This window comes from Danio aesculapii, chromosome 5 (assembly GCF_903798145.1).
Source record: "Danio aesculapii chromosome 5, fDanAes4.1, whole genome shotgun sequence".
Classification (NCBI taxonomy): domain Eukaryota; kingdom Metazoa; phylum Chordata; class Actinopteri; order Cypriniformes; family Danionidae; genus Danio; species Danio aesculapii.
In genome coordinates this window covers 20,452,050-20,470,321 of record NC_079439.1, presented here as the reverse complement: position 1 = coordinate 20,470,321, position 18,272 = coordinate 20,452,050, and the positions used below count along the sequence as shown (strand labels likewise).

General features: G+C 37.2%; 2 protein-coding genes across 2 annotated transcripts; one reads left to right on the top strand and one right to left on the bottom strand.

Annotated features, from left to right (window-relative positions):
• Positions 1-153: 153 nt before the first annotated feature.
• On the top strand, positions 154-4,802 carry mmab (metabolism of cobalamin associated B). Its single transcript, XM_056457515.1, has 9 exons — positions 154-321; positions 447-514; positions 688-781; positions 878-935; positions 3,447-3,519; positions 3,610-3,707; positions 3,825-3,889; positions 4,154-4,213; positions 4,296-4,802. The coding sequence occupies exons 1-9, from the start codon at positions 221-223 to the stop codon at positions 4,378-4,380; spliced, it is 702 nt and encodes a 233-aa protein (XP_056313490.1). The 5' UTR covers positions 154-220; the 3' UTR covers positions 4,381-4,802.
• Positions 4,803-6,661: 1,859 nt separating this feature from the next.
• On the bottom strand, positions 6,662-18,182 carry aldh3b2 (aldehyde dehydrogenase 3 family, member B2). Its single transcript, XM_056457514.1, has 10 exons — positions 17,989-18,182; positions 15,656-15,851; positions 14,129-14,239; positions 11,323-11,443; positions 11,159-11,244; positions 11,006-11,087; positions 8,517-8,906; positions 7,727-7,893; positions 7,279-7,378; positions 6,662-7,170 (listed from the first exon to the last, which is right to left on the bottom strand). Exons 1-10 carry the CDS (start codon positions 18,039-18,041, stop codon positions 6,971-6,973), a joined length of 1,506 nt encoding a protein of 501 aa, XP_056313489.1. The 5' UTR covers positions 18,042-18,182; the 3' UTR covers positions 6,662-6,970.
• Positions 18,183-18,272: the final 90 nt, after the last annotated feature.

Below are 18,272 nucleotides of genomic sequence, written 5' to 3'. Positions count from 1 at the left end.
GTCTGAACCAATCAGGTTTGATGTCTTGCAACGTTGACTCTGCAGCCGCCAATCAGGAGGAAGCTCTCATAGTCAACGACTCTGGAAACACCAATCGCATTTCGAATCACCTCGCGTCATTGGTTGCGTGATAGAACGCCCGTCTACGGGCAACAGAAGGTGTCAAATTTGTGAATAGTAAACACAAGAAGCGCGATTGGAAATGTTTTAGCGTGTTAAAATGTCATCTCTCGTGACCAGGTCCACAAGTCTTCACCGTGTCCTTCGCTTAGGGACATGTGTGAACATAAAGCAGATGCGTGTGTGTGGGGAAGAAGGAAGGTAAAACCGTTTTTAAAACTGGATTTGAAGACCACATACCATGTGTTTTAGCTCAATATAGCCAGAAACGACAGTGCTTGGTTTAAAAAGTATGCATGTGAAAGAAGTTCTCTTACTTTCCCAAGGTATGCCAGCAGTACAACAGAAGAAAACAGGAGAATCCCCAAGATATACACTAAAACTGGAGATAAAGGTTTTTACGTTCACATTAGGAGCTTAGTTTTGTTTTGGCAGCCCATATTGTAGCTTAAACGATCAACATTACATTTACTAAATATGTGGTGCTGCTGTAGTTGCAAGTCAAATTGAAAGTCCCATTCGGGTTTGTGTAAACATTGGCTTGCTTCCATTGTCTCACCTCATTAGGTTTCTCCAGTACCTTCACAGGTGAGAGGAGACCCAAGGAGGATCATATATTTGATGCTTTGGGAACAACAGATGAATTATCATCAGCAATTGGGTAATGGATAGAGTTAATGAAGCGCAATGTGCTGGACAAATGACTTTTAAGTCTAAAATGATGAATGCACCAATAAAATGACTCTGTGTCTTTCAGGTTAGCACGAGAATTTTGCATTGACTGCGGCCATTCATTCACAGATCAGCTGGAGAAGGTTTGCCTCACTATTACTTCTAAAGGGATATAGTTCACCCCAACACAATGTAAATTTGTTGGTAATTTACTCATTTTAAGCTCATGTAAGATGTAAGTGACTATTTGGTAACACTTTAACTTAAGCAACACTATTAACAAACCATTAACTATTATTTTAGCTCAATAAACTCCTAATTTGCTGCATATTTTTGGTTGTTAAGGAAGCAGTTGGTTTTAGTTATTGGGTGGGACAAGCAGTAGTGGAAAGAGTACTGAAAAACCATGCTAAAGTAAAAGTACCATTACTTGCCTAAAAATGTAGTCCGAGTTGTAAATATTACTCAAAGTATGTGTAAAAAGTAGACCTTCTAAAAGTACTCAAGCGTGGTGAGTATTACACTGAAAAGTTGATGCGTTTACATGCAGTTTGTGCAAGGATGTGTAAACGTAACATTCTGTAGTGCATTTAGTGATCTTCCTATATTCGTTTGTTCCTTCATTCATTCGTTTGTTTGTTTGTTTGTTCATTCGTTCCCTCATTCTTTTGTTCCTTCCTTGGTTCCTCCCTTCAATCGATCATTCATTCATTTGTTCCTTCATTCTTTTGTTCCTTCCTTCATTTGGTTTTTTGTTCATTTATTCATTTGATTATTCCTTCCGTCGTTCCTTACTTTTTTCAGTTCTTCCTGGTCTCTTTCATTCATTCATTTGGTCCTTCCTTCCTTCGTTGAGGTTGTTCATTATGATGCAATTTACTTTCTATGTCCAGCTTGATTGGACAGGAATCACATTTTTCTACTTTAGCCAATCACCATAGACAAGAAAGACAACTGCAGGTTGAAGGAAAGTAGTGGAGTAAAAGTACCGATACAGCACTAAAAATGTACTCGAGGGAAAGTAAAAGTACACATTTTTAAAACTACTTCGTAAATTACAATTCCTAATAAAAACTACTCAATTACAGTAATTGGAGTATTTGTAATTTGTTACTTTACACCACTGGGGATAAGGAATGTAGAATAAATAATGCATAATATGTACCTTATAGGTACTTATTAATATAATAATAGGCAGGTAATAAGCCACTTGTTAAAAGTAAGAATTGGTACTTAAACTAAAGTGTTACTGACTTTTATTTTTTTTAGAAGAACATTAAGAAGTTTTGTAGTTGAAACTGAGGTCTTTGGTGGTTCATTAAATGCAAATCAATTGCTACTGGCACGTTAAGAGTGAAAAACATATACAAGAAAAACTTAAGTTAATACCTCTAGCAATCCAGAGTTGTAGTGAAGTCACTCCATTGATATTTTGGCGGTGTGCTTTGGGTCATTGTCCTGCTGGAAGATGAACCGTCGCCCCAGTCTGAGGTCAAGAGCACTCTGAAGCAGGTTTTCATTCAGCATGTCTCTGTACATTGCTGAATTCATCGTTCCCTCTATCCTGACCAGTCTTCCAGTTCCTGCTGCTGAAAAACATCCCCACAGCATGATGCTGCCACCACCATGCTTCACTGTAGGGATGGTATTAGCCTGGTGATGAGCGGTGAATGGTTTCTCCAAATGTAACACCTGGCATTCACTCTACAGAGTTCAATTTTAGTCTCATCAGACCAGAGAATTTTTTTTCTTATGATCTGAGAGTCCTTCAGATGCCTTTTGACAACTTCCAGGTGAGGAGTGGCTTCCGTCTGGCCGCTCTATCATACAGGCCTGATTGGCGGATTGCCGCACAGATGATTGTCCTTCTGTAAGGTTCTCCTCTATGCACTGAAAAACACTGGAGCTCAGACAAAGTGACCATCGTGTTATTGATCACCTCCCTGACATAGGCCCTTCTCCCCCGATCACTCAGCATAGATGGCCGGCCAGCTCTAGGAAGAGTCCTGGTGGTTCCAAACATCTTTCACTTATGGATGATGGAGGCCACTGTGCTCATTGGGACTTTCAGAGCAGCAGAACCTTCCCCAGCCTTGTGCCTCAAGACAATCCTGTCATAGAGGTCTACTGACAATTCCCTTGTCTTCATGCTTGGTTTGTGCTTTGACATGCACTGTCAACCCTGGGACCTTATATTGGCAGGTGTATGCCTTTTCAAATCATGTCCAATCAACTTTGTGGCAAAGGCTGTGAATACTTCTGTACATGTGATTTTTTTTTTCAGGTTTTTTATTTTTAATAAATTTGCAACAATTAAAAAAAAAACTTTTTTCACATTGTTATTATGGGGTATTGCGTGTAGAATTTTAAGGAAATAAATTAATTTAATTCATTTTGGAATAAGGCTGTAACATAAAAAAATTTGGAAAAATTTCAAATTTTTATGAATACTTTCCGGATGCACTGTAAATATTAGTTATACAAAATGGCATCTAAACATATTTTAGGACTTTTACACAAAACTAATTTTCCGGCCCATTTTACAATTATTTTGTAAATAGATTTTTGGAAGACGTAATGTTTTAAGTACATTACACTTTTATATTTATAATTTGCACGGCTTAAATGTCCACATGCTTCTCTCTTTTATACAGATCCAGTGTGTACTTCAGGATGTAGGATCAAATATCGCCACTCCTCGCTCATCAGCTAGAGACAGTCACATAAGTAAGCAGAGCTGCAGGATTGTTTTCTATGTAACACTAAATATTTAAATCGCAAAGATAAGCCTTATTCTGATGTTCCTGCTTCAAACAGCAAAAACAAAGTTCAGTTCTCAGTCTGTGTCTGAACTGGAGAAGTGGATAGATTCCTTCACAGAGGAGCTTCCGCCACTCACCAGCTTCATACTTCCGGTATGCATGATCTAGAATATACATTGCATAAATATAGTTATTTAATTTCATAAAACATATACCTGGCGTTTAATTACTGAGAGAGAGCCATTTCATCTCATCTTTTTTATTTTGCAGTCTGGGGGTAAAAGCAGTGCAGCTCTACATGTGGCCAGAGCAGTGTGCCGACGAGCTGAACGCTGGTCAGTCCAATATATATGAAGTGATACAGAATATTCATATATACAATTTACTTACTAGACTTGCATTATTTTATACAGTTGAAGTCAGAAATATTAGAAATTAGTTATTAAAACTATTATGTTTAGAAATGCGTTGAAAAAAAAAATCTCTCCGTTAAACGGAAATTTGGGAAAAAATAAATAAACGGGGGCTAATAATTCAGGGGGGCTAATAATTTTGACTTCAACTGTAGCTGTGTTCATATCAAATGTTATCTATTGCAGTGTCGCCCCTGTTGTCCGTTCAGGTGAGACAGATCCAGAGGTTGCCAAATATCTGAACAGGTATGATGAGCATATTTTAACTGTGTGTTTGTATTAAGATACACAAGTCATATCAGTAAAAAATGATTGCTTCTTTCTACAGATTGAGTGACTACTTGTTCACAGTGGCTAGATATGCGGCAATGAAAGACGGCAATGCAGAAACCATCTACAAAAGGCAGGAATAAAGGACGAAGACAACAATCTTGAAGTTGAACAATTTGTTTATATTTATTTATACGTGCACATTTGTGTATGTGTATTCAAACACATTAGGGAACAATAATCATTAAGGCAATGTCTATTCAGGATACTTTATAGATAACTGTCCCGTGGAATTATTAAATATCAATTAAATTTTGATGGAGATGGAGTGGCTAAGAATAATACTTTATACTACATCCATGATCACATCTATTAACTTCGTTCAAAATGGTACATTTTTTATATTTTAGAGTAACTAGTGTGGCAAAATCATTTTAAAGTTACCATCTCTATGCTGAAAATTATGTTTATTTTATCATATCTGTATAATAATACCAGGGTTCCTACCAAATGTCAAATTTCCTGACTTTTCTGTGATTTTACTGACTTAAAAGCTGAATTTCCATGACCTATCCATCTTATTTCTGCCATTGTAACTTAAATGTGTCAAGACTTCTGGTCTCAATCCCTTCTGTTCATTTTTAGCAAAACAAAACAAGTTCTGCTGCTTGTTGTAAACGTTCATTGTTTTAACCACTGTGCTAACCACTGGTTAATGAATTTTCAAACTATTTATTCTTGTGAATACACATTTTCAGCATCATAACCAGAGTTTGGTGTAACGTGTTCCACAGTAACGTGCTACTGTTATCTAATTACATATTTGCGGAATGCAGTAATGTAATGAATTACATTTTAAATTTGTGTAATTTGATTACAGTTACTAAAGTCAATGTAATTGCGTTACTTAAGTTACAAATATGATAATTAGAAGAAAAGAAAAAAAGCTTCTTTTAAATCACGTTTCCGCTGCAGTGTCAGTTTATAATCATGCGCTTTTAAATTGCTGGAGAAGGCAAACTGAAATAGCTGCTTCAAGTGGAAATACAGGCATTACTTTGATTTCATTGACCGTAAAAACAAAAAGATTGCTGTGAAATGCAGTCTATGTCCAGTCTCTAATGAACTTTCGACTGCTTTTAACTCGACCAGCAACTTGTTCAAGCATTTGAATAGAAAGCCTTCTAAGACAATACTCGTCACTAAGGAGGACACCAGTGCCCAAAAACACAGCAGCCCAACTCAGCCTAAACAGTCTAAATTGGATTTTTGTGAAGGATTGGGAGTGAAGAGAAGCATAGCTGCTTATGGGGCCGTTCACATATTGCGTCTTTTGTGTGCGCGCAAGTTCGTTATTTCCAATAGAGGCACGCTCACATTTTCCAGGCGGACCAGTTGAAAACCGCGAGTCGCATGACAAGAACTGACCAATCAGCTTCATGCTTTGTATTGAATATACACCTTTAGGTAGACTAATTACCTCAGACAAACACAGAACACCCAAACACTGCAGTGCTTTTTCATACTATGGATGTCAATGTTTACAGGTATTCAGTTTTCTTCATGTCCTTCTTTTGTGTTAAAAAAAAAGACAAATGGGTTTGGAACAAGTGAGAGATGGGAGAATTTTAATCTCTTTAGCTAAATCTCTTTAGCTCTTTTAAATATGTGAAGCTGCTGTGATCAACCCTTTGTAATGTTTTTCAGTGAATTGTAAATAACTGAAAGAGCTGCAGTTTATTTAGTATTTATAGGTATATTTTATATGTTTTAAAAGTAACCAAGTAAAGTAATTAGTAATCGGATTACTTTTTACATTAAGTTATTATTAATGTAATCAGATTACAATTTTCCAGTAGTAATCAGTAATTTGTAATTGATTACTTTTTAAAACTAACTTACCCAACGCTGATCGTAACATATCACAAGATTCTTCAGAAATCATTCTAATTTATGTTGATTCGATGCTCAAGAAACATTTTTTATTGCCAATGTTGAAAACGCCAATATTAAGTTCAAAGAACATTATATGTTTACCTTTTTAACACAGTAAAATATATTTTGAGAATGTTTTGGTCAATTTAAAGGCATAGTTCACCCAAAAATGAAAATTACCTCATTATTTATTCACACTCGTGTGGTTTTAAACCTTTATAAATTTCTTTCTTCTGTTGAACACAAAAAATAATTATCCTGAAGAATGCTGGTTGCTGACACTCAACGACTTCCATAGTAGGAAAAAAACTTAATAGGTGCCATCAACCAGCATTCTTCAAAATATCTTCTTTTGTGTCCAACAGAAGAAAGAAACTTCTATAGGTTTTGAACAAGTGAAGGGAGAGTCATTTTTGGGTGAACTATCCCTTTAATTTATCCTTGATTATTAAATATATCATTTTATTTCAAAATAAAAATGATGGTAGTGTATGTTTGCAATTTTATATGATTCCATAACTGATTTAGTTTTCTCCTCTAAGGAAATAACTCATGCTAAATGAATAAATGGATGTGCAGGTCACTTAGAGGACTGTCCCTGAAGATACAGTACAATCTCTATAGATCTACCGAAGCTTACAGAAAGCTGAATACAACATTGCGTTTCACAGCACAGAATCAGTGAACATCCCGCATCTTTTTAAAACAGAAACTTGTACAAATGTTTACAACTTGTTTTTAGAGATAGATGTCAAGACTGAGATTTCAATTTAGTCTGTTGATTGCTCTGAACCACTTTCACAAGATAGTGCACCAACCTTGACTCTTCAGATTTAGAAAGCTAGCCAGACTGACCAGAGACAGGTTACGGTCCTCATAAGGTGGATAACGCAAAACTGTCATGCACTCAATCTGGGTGCTGCGCAGAAGACATGACTTCTTATGGGAGAACGCATCAAAGCTGTAGCGACCATGATAAGAGCCCATCCCACTGGCACCTGTCAATCAAAACCTGAAAGTTTACCGAAGCCTAATTCTATGATGGTTAAACTCTTTAGCCAAAAGTGTTTGTCCGTGTTATAATCAGATGTCAAAGAGTGGCTTACCAACTCCTCCGAATGGCAGGCCCACCATCACACTCTGTAAGACGCTATCATTCGAACAAAAACTCCCACTGGATGTTTCATTCATTATCTTGGAGATCACCTTTGGTGCACAGGATATGAAGGAGAAGGTGATGGTGTACTGCATATTGTGAACTTAAAGGGATAGTTCACCCAAAATCATTTACTCGTCTTGTTTGAGTGTCTTCTGTTCAACACAGAAGAAGATATTTTAAAGAAAGCTGGAAACCTGTAACCATTGATTTCCATAATGTTTGTTTTTCCTACAATGGAAGTCAATGGTTACAGGTTTTCAACTTATCTTTTTTGCGATCAACAGAATAAAGGATCTCATTTTATAACCATTTTAGAGTGATAGTAAGAAGATTCTATTTTTTGGGTGAACTATATAGCTATTATCTCAAATGTAGCTATAGGGGATGTTGTTTACCTTGTTGTTGCTAGAGTAAGCATACACACACAGCGGTTTCTCTCTGGAGTTGATGAAAGCCACGGCCTCGTCGGCATCCTGGACAGTCAGTATGGGAAGGATGGGTCCAATAGTATCCTGCTGCATGATCGGATCAGACTCCATGACATCCGTGAGGACAGTTGGTGCTTCATTTTAAAGAAAAGAAAAAAGTTAATATCTGTTATATAATGTTTTTCTTATTAATTGTATGTATTTCTGAAGAGCAGTTTAACTGAAAATGGAGAAGATCCTAATAAAAAAAAATCTACTTTTCAAGCTGTTTGGACAGACATATGTGTATGTATAGTGTATAGACCATCATATTGGGGTGAAATAAACACACCCAGTCCTTTTTTTAGTTTAACAACATAAAAACGGTGGACCAATTGGAGCGGTTTTCAGACAGAGCGTAACTTGACGTAGGAGTGCAGTCCCCGCCTACCGAATTGATTGACAGCTGTGTATTAACATGTCTCTGTAGTATTGCGCATAATCATATCAACAAGAGAGGACGAACGCAAAGCAACCGGGAATAAAAGGTCTGTTCAGTTTGCTAGGTTCATCAATCATCATCAAATGAGATCAAGAGTGAGTTTCACAAGTTTAAAATGTTATAAAACAGAGCATGTGTGTAATGAATTACAGCGATTTACTTCAGCTTTACTTCATCAAGACAGCCGCGTGTCAGAACAATTACTTACAGTCAACACAATGTCTAAAGTGGACCATCAAAATAATGCCACCACAGTTATCGTGTGCTTCCACTCACCAATGTATCTCTCCATCTCGTTGACTTGACCCCCTATGATGACCTTTCCAGATCTCCAGAGCTGCTCTTTGGCCTTGCTGAAGTTCTCCTCATTCACTATCCTGCCGTAGCTCCGGGATTCACGTGGATCAGTGCCGTAGAACTGCTGGAGTGAGCAGCGCAGAGCCTGCAGGAGGTTTTCTTTGGCCTCTGCATGGCACAGGATGTAGTCAGGAGCCACAGCACTTTGGCCAGCGTTGTGGAATCGCGCCCAGGTAATGCGCCGAGCCGTGGTGTTGATGTCACACTGACTGTCAACGTAGCAAGGATTTTTAACACGCAGCACCAAAGTAACCCGAGCCAGGGTGCGAGCAGCGGCTTGAGCCACTTTAATCCCGTCCTCTTTATCGCCTGAAAGCAAACAGAATTAAAGTTGTAAGTACAATAGACTTTTGACACAAAAATCGTACAAATACATAAATCCATAAAGCTGCAGCCCTTAGTTTGAGCCCTGAGAAGTGTAAGAGTTTTACTTTTAAAGATCGGTTAATACTTTTAAGGTCATAGCAGTTTTGTGGCAGTTTAGGTTATTTTGAGGCCATGAACAACTCTATAATCCAAAAACTTTTAAGAGATATTCAAAATACACATGTGCTACACAATATTATATTTGTGCATATACTTTAGTTTAGTCAGTACTGAAGCCGTATCTGGAGCTAATCTAACAAAATAACTTACAAAAAAGTTTCAAACATTAGTACACCCAAATTTATGTCAGGGAAAAATATTTTATAAAAATGTTAAAAAGTCAAAAAGTTAAAAAATCTAGAGAAACAAAATATATAACATTTAGTTGAAATTTTATTGTTTTTTATTTTATAGTAATAATTTTTGCAATATTTCACTTGAAATTTGATTCTTTAACTATCTATATCTAAAGAAGTTTGGTGCTTCACTTTTTCCACATTTGTTTTTGTTACAGCCTTATTCCAAAATGCATTAAATTCATTTATTTCCTCAGAATTCTACACACAATACCCCATAATGACAATGAACAAACATTTTTTGAAATTGTTGCAAATTTATTAAAACTAAAAAACCTGAAAAAAAAAATCACATGTACAGAAGTATTCACAGCCTTTGCCATGAAGCTCTAAAATGAGCTCAGGTACATTCTGTTTCCACTGATCATTCTTGAGATGTTTCAGCAGCTCAGAGTTCACCTGTGGTAAATTTAGTTGTTTGGACATGATTTGAAAAGGCAGACACCTGTCTATATAAGGTCCCAGGCTTGACAGTGCATGTCAAAGCACAAAACATGTCCTGTGAAGCATGAAAGCATGAAGACAAAGGAATTGTCTGTGGACCTCCGGGACAAGATCATCTCAAGGTACAAGGCTGGTGAAGGTTACAGAAAAATTTCTGCTGCTCTGAAAGTTCCAATGAGCACAGTGGCCTCCATCATACGCAAGTGGAAGATGTTTGGAACCACAAGGACTCTTCCTAGAGCTGGCTGGCCATCTAAGCTGAGTGATCGGGGGAGAAGGGCCTTAGTCAGGGAGGTGATCAATAACCCGATGGTCACTCTGTCTGAGCTCCAGCGTTCTTCTGTGGAGAGAGGAGAACCTTACAGAAGGAAAACCATCTGTGCAGTACTCCACCAATCAGGCCTGTATGGTAGAGTGGCCAGACGGAAGCCACTCCCTGCCTGGAATTTGCCAAAAGACATCTGAAGGACTCTCAGACCATAAGAAACCAAATTCTCTGATCTGATGAGACTAAAATTGAACTATTTGGAGTGAATGCACCTGGGGAGTACCTGGGTTTTTTCAGCAGCAGGAACTGGAAGACTAGTCAGGATAGAGGGAAAGATGAATTCAGCAATGTACAGAGACATGCTGAATGAAAACCTGCTTCAGAGTGCTCTTTACCTCAGACAGGGGCGACGGTTCATCTTCCAGCAGGACAATGACCCAAAGCACACTGCCAAAATATCAATGAGAGTGGCTTCACAACAACTCGGTGATGGGGTATTGTGTGTAGAATTGAGAGGAAATAAATGAATTTAATCCATTTTGGAATACGACTGTAACAAACAAATTTTATTTTTTTTTAGCTATTTTTTCATTTTAACAAAATTATATTTTTTGTTCAAGGATACATTAATGTCATCAAAAAATCATTTTAATACTTATGATTTAAAGAGATATTATTCAAAATGTATTTCATTTAACTGTTTATTAATATTCTTTAAGTAATATTCAATTATGCTCTCATATAATTATTATTTTTTTATTTATTGAAAAAATAAATATTTTTATTCAAGGATGTGATCAAAAGTGACAGTAAAGTTGGTTACACTTTTTAAAAAGTTCAGCTTTAAATAAAAGTTTCCTGTACTGTACAACTAGCATTTCAAGCCCTTAGATATGAACACCTTCAACCTTTTCAATAAGACGACCATCAACAATATTGCCATATAAAACACTCAACGATCAGCTAGTGCTTACCAAAGAAGAAGACATGATCAAATTTAAGATCCACTTTTTCTGTAATTTCATGAGCTGCTGCAATAACAGAGTGGAAGCACTCCTGAAAAAAAAATACAAAATGACTAGATAGCACACACAATCCAGAATGATTCAATGTAGTCATTTTCTCACATTGTCCAAATAAGCAGGTATGAGTCTATGCAGAAGCTCAGCTGTGTGCGTGCAGGTTTCAGATGGGCTGATAATTGCACAGTTACCTAAAAAAAAAAACAAGCAAACATACAAATGCAGCTCATGTAAATAAATCCTTATCATCTGAAAGCACACAAACTCACCAGCTGCAATGGCACCTACTAACGGCACGAGACAGAGCTGAAGAGGACTGGTCCAGTTCCCAATGATCAATACTAACCCCAGCGGCTCATTTACCACAACACATTCATCTAACGCTGTAGACTGGGGAAGAAACACACAGAGGTCACCACCCAGTAGGAAACACAGAGAAAATAACATCTTTAGGGAAACACTCTAAAGCTCTAACAAAATGGTTCTTTTCATTTATGTCTTTGGCCTTTATTGTCTGACATATTTGGCTAGTATTGTCTGATTGTGTAGTACTGAAGCGTCCAATCTTCCTCCTGGAGAGTTGGCTTCAGCTGGCATTGAATTTACATGTTGTGATTAGTTGCTGAAGCTTTTTTGACATTAAATAAGATTACCAGGACATTGGTCTAAGCTGCAAAAAAGGTTACTTTAACTGGCATAATAACCAAATGCTTTACTGTGAATTAATGTTCAGAGTAAATAAATGTTTTAAACAAATTAAATAGCAAAAGGATGCTAAAGTACAATAGATAACACTTTACAAAAAAGCCTCATTAGTTAACACGTTATATTGTGTTAGTTAATTCATTTTTAATTTGCTGTAACAGTGAGAACCAGCCATATTATAGTTATATGTTACAGTTCATTTTAAAAAATACAACTGAATCAGCTTAGTCTCTGATTTATCCATAGCCGAATGAACCGCCAACTATTCTAGCATATGTTTTATGCAGCAGATGCATCTATAGCGCATGTCTTTGGATTGGGGGTGTAAGCGGAGCACCTGGAGGAAAGAACACAGGGAGAACATGCAAACTCCACACAGAAATGCCAATTGGCCTAGCCGGGACTCGAACCAGCAATCTTCTTGATGTAAGGCGACAGTGTTAACCACTGAGCCAAATTTCCAAATAGAACTATTCAAGCCATCTGGTAAAATTGTATTCACATCAAAGTATATTACCGCAAAAATAAATATATATTGCAATGTCATATTTGCACAATATCGTGCAGCCCTAATTACGACTTTTGTCTTTAAAGAGATATTAGGCATCAACTAAAAAATTTACATCACCTAAAATTAACAAATGATTATGTTGTTACTATTACACCAGTGGTTCTCAATTCTGGTCCTAGAGCCTCCCTGCCCTGCACATTTTATATGTACAGTTGAAGAATTATTAGCCCCCCTGTTATTTTTTTCCCCAATTTCTGTTTATCGGAGAGATTGTTTTCAACACATTTCTAAACATAATAGTTTTAATAACTAATTTCTAATAACTGATTTATTTTATCTTTTCCATGATTACAGTACATAATATTTGACTAGTTATTTTTCAAGACACTTCTATACAGCTTAAAGTGACATTTAAAGGCTTAACTAGGTTAATTAGGGTAACTAGGCAGGTTAGGGTAATTAGGCAAGTTATTGTATAGCGATGGTTTGTTAAAATTTTAACTTAGAGGCTAATAATTTTGACCTTAAAATAGCTTTGAAAAATTTAAAACTGCTTTTATTGTAGCCGAAATAAAACAAATAAGACTTTCTCCAGAAGAAAAAATATTATCAGACATACTGTGAAAAAATAAAAAAAATTCAAAGGGTGGCCAATAATTCTGACTTCAACTGTATATATATACATTGTACATCTTTTGTACTTAACATACCTGATTCAGATCTCGTTACAGAGATCCTTGTGTGTCAAATAAAAGAGACAGCTGCGTCCCAAATGGCACACTATACAATATGCACTTATGCACTTATATACATAGTATTTGTATGTAGTTCCATCCCAAACGAAACACTAACGTTTTTTTTACCAAGCGGAAATTCAAATAGCATCAAATTGCCAAATTAGTAAAATAAATGACCAAACTACCAAACAATACCTCCCATGAGTATAACCCATAGTATAACCGCATTCACCATCAGGAGGCGAACATCAGTGACCGAAAGCTCCACCTCTTCCATTTTTGGACACTTCACTAGTAATGGGACACTTCACTAGTAATCCAGGAATTTTAAGTGCACTTATTCTTTTTAGAGTTCTCAGTGTGAATGCACTACTTACACTATTTATACTACAAAATGGCAAAAAATAGTGCATATTTGCAATTTGAGACACACTAATGCAAGATGTGCAGGGCAGGGGAGGCCCGAGGAGTTGAAAACCACTGCATTACACTAACTTTAGTTAAATCAACTGATGTTAGCAAATGGAACATCACTCTATTGAGATAATGAATAAAAGGCCTTTAAATGCAGTTTTCAATGTGATAGGTCAGATTAATGTGAATACATTCTTCTTTGTACACTATGTAACTACAGAAGTGTCAAGCTTTAAATTGGAAAATAATCAAAACTCTTTGGTCATTTTTGGTCTAATAATCCGATTTAGATGATACTATGCTAAGATTATATTGGATAAAAAAAGTCAAGTGAAGGATGAGTAAATAGTGAGTAAATTTTCATTATTGGTGAACTATCCCCCTTAAGGACACTGAAAGGGATGACAACATAAGACAGCATAAAAAAAGGCATCAGAAGGTTTAATAGTCATTATTATTTGACTGCTTGGCATACGTTTGTAAAAGCAAAAACAAATAGCTTGCTAATGCTGGGACAGGGAATGCTGGTTGTGGTCTTCGTCATAAGCTACTTTGGTTAGCTTAAAAACACAATGTGCAGCTTTGTCTCAGGGAATGAACATATTTCTCTGACACCTGGTAATCCATGCACAAAGCATAAGATTCCAAATTCCAAATTTAGGTTTACTTATAGGAAATATGCTGCTATTTCAGTCTCTCAGTTCATACCCAGTCACGTTCAATGCGTTGAGGCTCCATCCATTTCTTTAAGTTGCTGATGGCATGCAGAGCCTCGTTTTTGACTACCAGTAGCTCTGACATCACGGTTTCAAAGCGAGGCTGTGAGAAACATCACAGAGAATGATTTAGTTCAAATAAAATTATTCAAATAATGAATATTAGCATTATTCTTCTTAGAGGATACGAAGAATTCAATACATTTGTAAAGGCTGTTTAATGAAGTTCAGATTCAACGAATGCATTTGCATACCAAAATGATTGTATTTTGGGTACACAAATATAAAATGCTGTTAAAAATTCAATGATACTTTCACACATGAAACTACACTTAATCAACCATGTAGTCATTTATAGGGTTGGGTATCGTTTGGGGTTATTTCGATACTTTTAAAACGGTACCTCAATCGATACTTTTGAGCCACAAAATTATGGTGGATGACTCTAGAAAATAATTTAGAAGAAAATTATTTTAATAATTTTAATTGAACAAAAAAATTAAAGTATATACATCAATTAATATTTTATATATACGAATTGCATTAATCTACTTCTTTTGATTATTTGTTTGTTAGCATAAATGCAAGATTTGCATTATGCAATTAACATTAAAGTAGCTTACTACTAACCAGTGGAAGACTCATCAAAATCAGCAAACACCTTTTTTCAGGGTTGGGGCTTGAGTCGTCATTGAGTATGTTTACATGGACACCAATACTCCGATTGTGATTATGATTAAGACAATACTCTGATTAAGAGTCTACCATGTAAACAGCTACTTTTGATGCCCTTAATCTCGCCAAAGTCATAATCGATCTAAACAGAAATGGAATTCCTTCAGACATGTGGAGTATGCCTAATTAGTCGCATTATTGAAGTGCAGTACAGACATGTAAATCACCTTAATCAAACTATTACCGTCATGTAGGACTTTTTTGCTGAATTTGGCAACAGGATATTCCCAGACACACAGCTGTTTGACATTATTCTCTGCACCTACCGAGTCAGTAAAGTAGCACAGACACCCGCATTGCAAAACTCTGAGGTTTTTTTCTTTCCATTCAGCGTGCAGGAATCAAATCCCATTAAAACAACACATCGACAACAGTGTCCATATCCCTCAAAGTTGTTTAGAATTAAATGTTTATAGATGGTGTAACACAACGCGTACCTATGTGTGCCTTTGATGTACCTCTTTGATGCTATTTACGACTTTGTCGAAGCACCAGTGGCACCGAAATTTATATGCTGATTCGGTCTGGTGCTGGTTACTTATTAGCATCGTGTTTTAGTACCCAACCCTACTCATTCAAATGGCTGATTCATTCTGAAATAACAAGAGTCAGTGGCTCAGTATTGACTATTATTCTTGAATGAATCAGATATTTAAAGGTGATGACTGTTCTGCTGTAATCTTTGTCTCAACCCTTTTTATTACTCATTATTGTGTGTAAAATGTAAGCACTACTGTCTTTAGCAAACTACTTAAAGCGGGCTGCAATAGAAAGAAATATCAACCTTGTGCACATCCCTTCCAAGAGCATCCACAAAGTCACACTCGTGGTCCATCAGCATGCGCACCAAAGCCTCAAGCTGAGCCATTCTGAAAGTGTCCTGGGCTGTTCTGCCTGCGCTGAAAGCTGCTCTGGCTCTCCTCAAGACCTCTGAACATACAGATACTCCAGTCTTCACACACACATCCTCCACCCTCGGCCTGCAATACAACCCTACATGTTATGTCTGAGGTCATTAAGACTGTTTAGCAAAAGAAAAGCTTTATTTAGCAAGGATAGATTAAATTGTTCAAACGAAATCATTCAATCGTTCTATTGAAATCAGCTTTTTAAAATGGTCTTTCCCTCATTCCTACATTCAATTTGTCTATTCAAGAATCTTAAAATAATGATGAGTCTACCAAAATATTAAAGCAACACAACTGTTTTATGATGGAGTGCAAGAAATGTTTTTTGAGCCAAAAATTTGCGTATTAAAAAATAAATAAATAAAATGATCATAGCTGAGCCACAATCTCAATAATACAAAAGGAAACAAAAAATAAGGAACAATTACTTTTTTAAATGAATTTTTTTAATACAAATTTTTACAAATATTTTTATCAAATAAATGGAACCTTGGTGATCAAAGTAATAATATTCTTTCATTTTCTTCTGCTTTTTCCAGGGCCGGGTCGTGGGGGCAGCAGTCTCAGGAGAGAACCCCAGACTTCCCTCTCCCCAGACACTTCCTCCAGCTCCTCCGGAGGGATCTCGAGGCATTCGCAGGCCAGCCGAGAGACATAGTCCCTCCAGCGTGTCCTGGGTCTTCCCCAAGACCTCCTCTCGGTGGGACATGCCTGGAACACCTCCATGCCTGGATTTGGAGAAGCAACGGCTCTACTCCAAGCTCCTCCCAGGTGACAGAGCTCCTCAGCCTATATATATATGAGCGCGCCCTGCCACCCTTAGAAGGAAACTCATTTCGGCCACTTGTATCCGAGATCTTGTCCTTTCGGTCATGAAGCAAAGCTCATGACCACAGGTGAGAGTAGCAACAAAGATTGACCAGTAAATCGAAAGCTTTGCCTTTTGGCTCAGCTCCTTCTTTACCACAACGGCGTGGTACATCAACCGCATTACTGCTGCTGCGGCACCAATCCTCCTGTCAATCTACCGTTCCGTCCTTTCCACACTCATGAACAAAACCCCAAGATACTTGAACCCGGGGTAAGGACTTTCCTCTAACTTGGAGATGGCAAGTCACCCTTTTCTGACTGAGCACCATGACCTTGAATTTGGAGATGCTGATTCTCATCCCAGCCAGGTCACACTCGGCGACAAACCGCCCCAGTGCATGCTGAAGGTCCATGTCTGATACAGCCAACAGAACATCATCTGCAAAAAACAGATGAAATCCTGTGCTCCCCGAACCAGACCCCTTTTCCCCCAAGGCTGTGCATGGAAATTCTGTCCATAAAATTGATGAACAGAATTGGTGACAAGGGGCAGTCCTGCCAGAGTCTAACATGCACTGGAAACAAGTCTGACTTATTGCCGGCAATGCGAACCAGACTCCTGCTCTGTTCATACAGGGACCAGACAGCTCTTAACAGAGGTCGCCTACCCCATCCTTCCAAAGCACCTCCCACAGAATGCCACGAGGAACACGGTCAAATGCCTTCCACGAAACACATGTGGACCGGTTGGGCATACTCCCATGAACCCTTGAGCACCCTGGTGAGGGTATAGAGCTGGTCCAGTGTACCACGGCCTGGACGAAAACCGCATTTTCCTCCTGGATCCTACGTTCAACCATCAGCGGGATGCTCCTCTCCAGTACCCTGGCATAGACTTTCCCAGCGAGGCTGAGAAGTTATTATTGCAATAATAATATAATGCAATATAATAAAAAAATATATATATTTGTAAAATAAACAAATAAAAATCCCAACTAGCTAGTTATTTTAACATCTTTGTTTTCAGCTTTAGTTAACATTTTTAATCATTCAAAACATAAACATTTTGTATAACCACTGATTATGTTATAGATAATAAGCACAAGTCAGAATAAGGTTTTTTCAACAAAAACAAATATATCTGTTAGACAGGATGATGACTAAAAATTTGTTGACTTATTTTGACCTGATATTTTATTTTCACAAAATCTGTTAAAAGTATTTGCATTATGCTTACTCTGTACATAAGATATTTTTTTTCAAAATTTACTAGGATGTAGATTAAATTCTTTACTAGAATTTAAAAAGAGGTTTTATTTTGCCCTACGTAATAAATTAGGTGGCTGAATCAATCAATCAATACATAAATAAACACAATAAAAAATAAACACACACTAACCTCCGCAGGGCTTTGAACCACCTGGTTGGAGAAGGGCTTGGCGGGGAGCTCATGGTTCTTCTGCAGTTTTAAAACAGCCCAAATATCAGCACAGCGCATCCAGCAGTGCACCACGGGTGATTGTAACTGCAGCTTCTGGGACTGATCGACACACACAGACTGAGGGGAAAACTCAATGAAAGGCACCATAGGTTACAATTGTGCAAAAGAGCTTAAGAGAACTGTGAGAGTTATATAAACCGATTTACCTGGAGCAGACATTGTTAACATGTGATTGCCACATT

Bases quoted from the DNA above. Each gene is read 5' to 3' on its own strand.
- aldh3b2 (XM_056457514.1), bottom strand. From the start codon at position 18,041: ATGAGCTCCCCGCCAAGCCCTTCTCCAACCAGGTGGTTCAAAGCCCTG. The intron at 11,088-11,158 runs GTGAGAAAATGA...TTTTTTTTTCAG, and splicing joins TACCTGCTTATTTGGACAAT to GAGTGCTTCCACTCTGTTAT. The intron at 8,907-11,005 runs GTAAGCACTAGC...GTTTGCTTTCAG, and splicing joins TGATCATGTCTTCTTCTTTG to GCGATAAAGAGGACGGGATT.
- mmab (XM_056457515.1), top strand. From the start codon at position 221: ATGTCATCTCTCGTGACCAGGTCCACAAGTCTTCACCGTGTCCTTCGC. The intron at 322-446 runs GTAAAACCGTTT...TACTTTCCCAAG, and splicing joins GTGTGTGGGGAAGAAGGAAG to GTATGCCAGCAGTACAACAG. The intron at 936-3,446 runs GTTTGCCTCACT...TCTTTTATACAG, and splicing joins TCACAGATCAGCTGGAGAAG to ATCCAGTGTGTACTTCAGGA.